General features: G+C 39.6%; 1 protein-coding gene across 1 annotated transcript; it reads left to right on the top strand.

The window, feature by feature from the left end:
- Window positions 1–4,961: 4,961 nt before the first annotated feature.
- SARC_12196 (hypothetical protein) lies at window positions 4,962–5,751 on the top strand (the record flags this gene model as incomplete). Its single annotated transcript, XM_014293702.1, has 2 exons — window positions 4,962–5,444; window positions 5,626–5,751. The coding sequence occupies 2 exons, from the start codon at window positions 4,962–4,964 to the stop codon at window positions 5,749–5,751; spliced, it is 609 nt and encodes a 202-aa protein (XP_014149177.1).
- Between the last annotated feature and the right edge of the window lie 243 nt (window positions 5,752–5,994).

Here is a 5,994-nt window from a genome sequence, read left to right as displayed (position 1 = left end):
TTTGGGTGCCCTCCAGGCATCACTGTCTAAATTTAGGTCTAAATGGCTCTTGTCTAAAAAAACAGGTCTAATTAAATACAAAATATTTAGTAAGAGCAAAGTGATAGCGTGGGACCGTGGGCAGCAAAACAAATTTAGTCATAAGCTGTACGCTTATTACGAAACATTTTCGGAATATGTATAATTTTAGTTTTTTTAAACTCAGAATTGAGCGATAAATTTCTAGTCATAAGAGTTTCAGCCGTTTTTTTAGTTCTACGGTGTTAGCCATGGGGTTTATTATTGTCCATAGCTATTTTGGCTTGAAAGCTCTCCCTCTCTAGTCTTTTGAGAGAGAGGAGCTCTCTTATAAGCCTAAATGTGTATGTGTGGGCTAAAAACTATGACAATTTCATGTTAAATTATTGACTTAACCCTTTTTTATGCCTTATAGATTTGTGACTAAAACTCCTGATGCCTAAAATCTATTACGACGTTCAGAAAGAGAGTAAAGGACGCCGGAGGGTGACCGACTGACTGGTGGGCGATGAAGTGGTGAGCCGTGAAGAAGGGTGCCCATGAAGTAAGAAGTTGGCTGTAATGAAGTAGAAATAATCCAGTTTTTGTAGTTTAATATTGTAGAAGGTAACACTCACAGAATATTTGTACTCTTAAGATCAGTTTATTATACGTGCATCTATACATTTCCTTGTAGTTGTATGCTTGATGCACTATTGTGGATGCCTAATTTATATCGTAAGCATATCCTTGTCCAGGTATCCTTGGACACTTTCCGCATAGTGCCAATCCTCCCGCATCTCCTTAGGATCCTATTGCCTGTGATATCCTCTTATTGCTGTTTTCTCCTGTATATCTCTAATGACACTATGCGGCTCTGCCTTTTAGCGTCTGTTGACCTGACATGTGACATCCTATGACACCATGTTGATACGCCTAAAAGCTGTCTCCCTATCCAAGGTTTCTCTCTTCCAGTCCGGTACCCCGTGTACCGAACTTCTACCAATGGGGCTTTGCAATACCCCAGGGTCGTGAGGCAGTTGTGTTGCATCAGCTAACGCAATCGGACATGCCACATGACTGACATCATGAGTAATGTATTAAATAGTCCTCATGACTGATAACTCATCCACTAATATAGACAGCAACAAAAAAAAACAATGTCTCTCCAATTCTCCATAGCCCCATTGTATTTTTTTAACGAAGGCTTTGGTATTTACCATAGCCTTCTAAAAACAAACAAGAGAGGGCTATGTAAGTATGTATTTATATATGTTTTAAAAATGTACCTCCGAATCTCTATCTCGTTTTGACTTGTTTTTAACTTTTTATTTTTTTAAAAACGTATTCTGTGTATATGGAAGGTACTAATTTACTAAATTTAGCATATGAACATAGAGTAAATATATGCTGTGTATTTACTCTGTTTAGTGAGGTAAATGAGTATTTATTTATTTTAAAATATTCTATTCATGCCTTGATTATCCGTTATCTACAGTCTAGTAGAGTCTATGATAGATTATCTACCGTCTAGTAGAGTCTATGATAGACTATGAGTCATATGACTGTCAATCTGGTCATCTCTGGGGCCTGGGGCCTACTACATAGCCCCCTGGGACCTGGGGCCTACTACATAGCCCCCTGGGACCTGGGACCTGGGCCCAGGCGGCCTGGCTGCTGGGGGGTGACTCTGGAGTCTGGTCACTCTGGTCTCTGAGAGTCTGAGTTGAGACTTGAGACTTGAGACTTGAGACTCACTCAGGCCGCAGGGCAATGTTTTCATCTGGTATCACTGGTATCAACTCTGGTATGTGTGTGCAGTTGTATTCAAAAATCAGTGATATGGCAATTGGCAATCCGTTATCAAGAGTAACCAGATATGAGCATTTTTTTTATAAAACAAAGGCTATGAACAAATATCCGAGAAATTTCTAGAAAATGAAAGTGAACCGGAGAAAGTTTTTTTTCAAACCATTTTCATAGCCTTCTGAAAATTGAACATTTTATCCATTGCTGAATCTTTAGGCTTTGTATATTTCCATTCTTCCACTACCATTTACATAGTACATACCCCTACTTCCACGAAAATTTGTGGTGCATAAATTACATACCCGATTCGAGAGTTTATCAGCGGAAAATGCTCAGAATGACCAAAGAAAAGAATATCACACACTCTAACGCTTTTTGGAAAATACAATTAGTTCGAGACTCGATTCTGGCAAAATTCGAAAATGTTGGGCGCTCACCTTAGCAGGTCTTTCCAGTACGAATTATAGACTTCCAAGGCCAAAAATCGACATACCGGGCCATTTCTAAGATCAGTCAAAGTGACAGACGTTTAAAAATTGTTATTGCTTCATACCTGAAAAGATATTTTTATACTCTTGTGACACTCGCAAGGAATATTGATTACATTCGTATATATAAGCTTTTGCAGAGTATTATAACATATACCACCAGAGGGTGCTAAGCATCTGAGTGGTGAAAGCGACAAGAGGCACTCTCAGCGCGGTCCTGGCAATCGTTTGCGACTTGTCAATAACAAACAGAATATTAGATACCTGATGCAGAGGAAGATGTGTCAAGTGATTTTTTTCGTGAGCAAGGCCCGGGCAAACAATGGTCGCCCCAAGTCCCTATCATGGACGCCTCAGGTCATTATTGGCCACTTCAAAAATGGCAGGAATAAGTTAAGGGAGTTTTGGCTTCCTTTCAGCAGGTCAAATACAACTGTACGCAACCCGATTCTGAGAAATCAATTATTTTCTTAGCCTTCTAAACTAGATATTTTTTAAATGTGTAAAACAGTACCCTTCTTCTGTGTTCTTTTTTCAGAAGGCGATAAATAATAATTTAAATTGGTAAATTGGGGGGGGGGTTTTTTTTTTTGAAACAATTACCATTTTTTTATTAGTGGAGTGTTGAATTTAGAAGGCTATGGGAGCATCTGTATTGAAAAGGTTTTACTGTTTCATGCCTGTCGGCGACAAGGCCGACTGGAATTCACGAATTGACTCATGACCCGCTCTCTAGATTGTTTTTTTTAAAAGAGCGACGGTCTTCTTCTAAAAGTAAAAATCTAAAAATATTAAAACACTCAAATAGAAAATTCCTGCGAGACTTCTATCGCTCTCACACTCACTCACTCTCAGTCTCCTGACTCTCTCTACATACTCTCTCTCTAGAGAGAGAGAGAGAGGGTCAGACTACAGCCTAGAGAGGGCCCATCAATTTTTTTAACAAACCTTTTTAGTCTACATACGGCCCTCTGGCCTCTGGAGTCTGGAATTGCAATAATGTGTCTCAGAGATTTTTTTTATCTCTCAACGTGACTCCATTTTGTTTTTGTTTTTCATCCAGAGACAATTTCTTTCTTTTTTTTTAAATAAACAAAAGAACACTTCAACACGGACGTGTTCTTTTGTTTTTTACAAAATATTATTTATACAAGAAAAGGCCAGCTTGAAATATCATCAGCGGTACTATTTATTTTATTTAGTTTAAAATAAGTAGAAATATGTCTCCTCGAGCAACCGGGCACCTTCTGGCGGGACCGCCTGGGCCCTGGGGTCTGGGGACTGGAGCCTCTGGTGGGGAGGCTAGAGGAGGCTTAGAGCGTGGCGGTGGAACCTGGAGGAGCCTTCAGCCCAGCCTCACTCGGTGAGAATACTTAGAAGTTAGTGGCCTGGACATAATTTGATATTTTGTGAGAGACGACCGTTGGACGTTGGCGTTCTGCTCAAACTTCAAAGTCTTATGTATATAAGTTAGTATTTACCATAGACTTCTGAAGTTCTCAGTTCTGTCACGGACTCACATGGTGTATAATTCACTATCACTATCCATATTCACTATTCAGACGGCTATATTTTTAAGCCCTTAATTGTCAGTTTCTATGTACATATAGTATTATATACATCCAATGAAATCACTCGCTGTTGCCTTGATTTTTTACTCCCTAGAACTCAATGTATTTGCGAACCCCCTCCTGCGGTTATTTTAAAATACATACTTTCCTAATAAACTGTTATTTATTTATTTATTTTTAAACAAGTACTGCACACTGTGCAGTGTGCAACTGTGCACTACTGCACTTACTGTGCACTACATACTGCACTTTGAGTTTTGAGTTTTCGATTCATGCATTTTTTTATGTATGTACAAATGATATTGTCCATGATATGGAATGTTGAATATTCCCGGCATAAATAGTTAAATATATATGTAGAACCTGTTGTTGTTGTTTTTTTATTAAAAAGCTTTAGGTTTTGTTCATAGCCATCTGGCCCTGGGCTATTTATGTTTTGTTTTGAAATAAAACTAATTGGTATTTATGTATGGGAGACAAAATTCGAACTGTTTTGTTTTTGTTTTTGAAAAATTTTAAATAAATACAATCACTTCTACATTTTTATAACAAAATAGTCTAAATGAGCATATGGCTTGTGGTAGTAGTTTACTCTTCCCCCATATTAATTGAATAGGAACTTAGGAAGTTTAATTTTCCTATAACATAACCAATAAATACAATGATACTTTATACTATCAATGTGCCATGTGATGATTGGCTATACTCGCTAGTAATAATGTTGAGACTAGAAAGAGTACAGTGTTTGTGGTGATTTGGGAATTGGGCCGCTTCCGGTCATTTGGGCTGGACCTTTTAATTTTTCGACACTACAGATATCAAATTCAACGATCGGGCATCGGCCGATGGCCAATGGGTGACAGATATTATTTTTGTCCGTTACGTATATGTTATTTAACTTAGATAAGTTATAAATACATCGTACCCATGAATAGTGAGCGCATTGTCGGCTAAGGGCCAAATGACTCCTTGCTTCAACGAGACTGATACAATTTTAGATATAGAGTGATATAGCGAGGACGTGTACTTGACTATTATGTACAACAGCGATAAAGGCGATTGTGTGATGAGCTCGCACTATTTACACTCGATATCTATGAATCAGTCACCACCTAACGATGGTACGACCACATCGGGTCCGGAACCAACCCCAGGACCTAATGCAGGGGACGGATCCACAAACTCTATAACGCTACATACAACCGTATTTCATGGCTCCCCCCTCGAAGGTCTGTCTGTAGAAAGCTCAGATACCAAAATGAAGGAAGATGCAAAAACCAGCACCACGACAGCTTTAATCAACAAGACGGATGTTTCCTCCAGTATGGTCAACATCAAGCCAAATCCCAATGTAGATATAGAAATTGCATGGTTTCAAGTTATCACGGCTATACGAAGAGTTTCGTCCCTCAAGCAAATTTCAGGGCGAGAATTCATAATCTTGAATGGCTGGGGCTTTCTGCTTCTCGTGTTGTTCAATGGTGCACTATTCGCTGCATTGGCGGCTGTTTCGATCCGATACACAAAAGGATTCGCGCCAGCAAGTGATCAACGACTCGCATTGGCATGTTTAGTCACGGTATGGCACTTGCTTGTAGTAGAACTACTATTCACGTGCGGGTACCTTTTGACCCAACTGCACCACCCGTTAGTGCGAAGTAGAGGGGCAAAGTACATACTTGTCACTGGACTGGGAGTGTTTGTAACTGTCACACCGCTCTTTTAATCACTATGATACAAATTGGTGCGATCCGTTATAGCAAACCTCTTATGGTATCGCTTGTGGGACTGAGTACTGCTGGTTCTATAATGTTTCTGGGCGCGCAAGGGTGTCGGCAAAGGCTGATCTACCTACTATTCGAAGTGAAGATGAAGCAATCGCGTAAAATATACAGACACTCGTATTTATGCGTATTTGTTTGGGCGCTATTTATCGGCAGTGTTGCCTTGATTCTGAGCTGCATGAAGCAAAATAGACTCGCTCCTGTAAGCATAACCATTCTTGTCGGATTATATGCCGTGCTGTTAGTTACTGTCTACCACACGTATAAATCTCGGCACGTGACGGTTGCGTTCTCGGATTGGAGGTCAAATTCGCAGGTTGCATTGTTCTACACCAGTATGTCAAC

This window comes from Sphaeroforma arctica, assembly GCF_001186125.1.
Source record: "Sphaeroforma arctica JP610 unplaced genomic scaffold supercont1.2134, whole genome shotgun sequence".
Taxonomy (NCBI): Eukaryota; class Ichthyosporea; order Ichthyophonida; genus Sphaeroforma; species Sphaeroforma arctica.
This window is presented reverse-complemented; position numbering and strand designations above follow the sequence as displayed.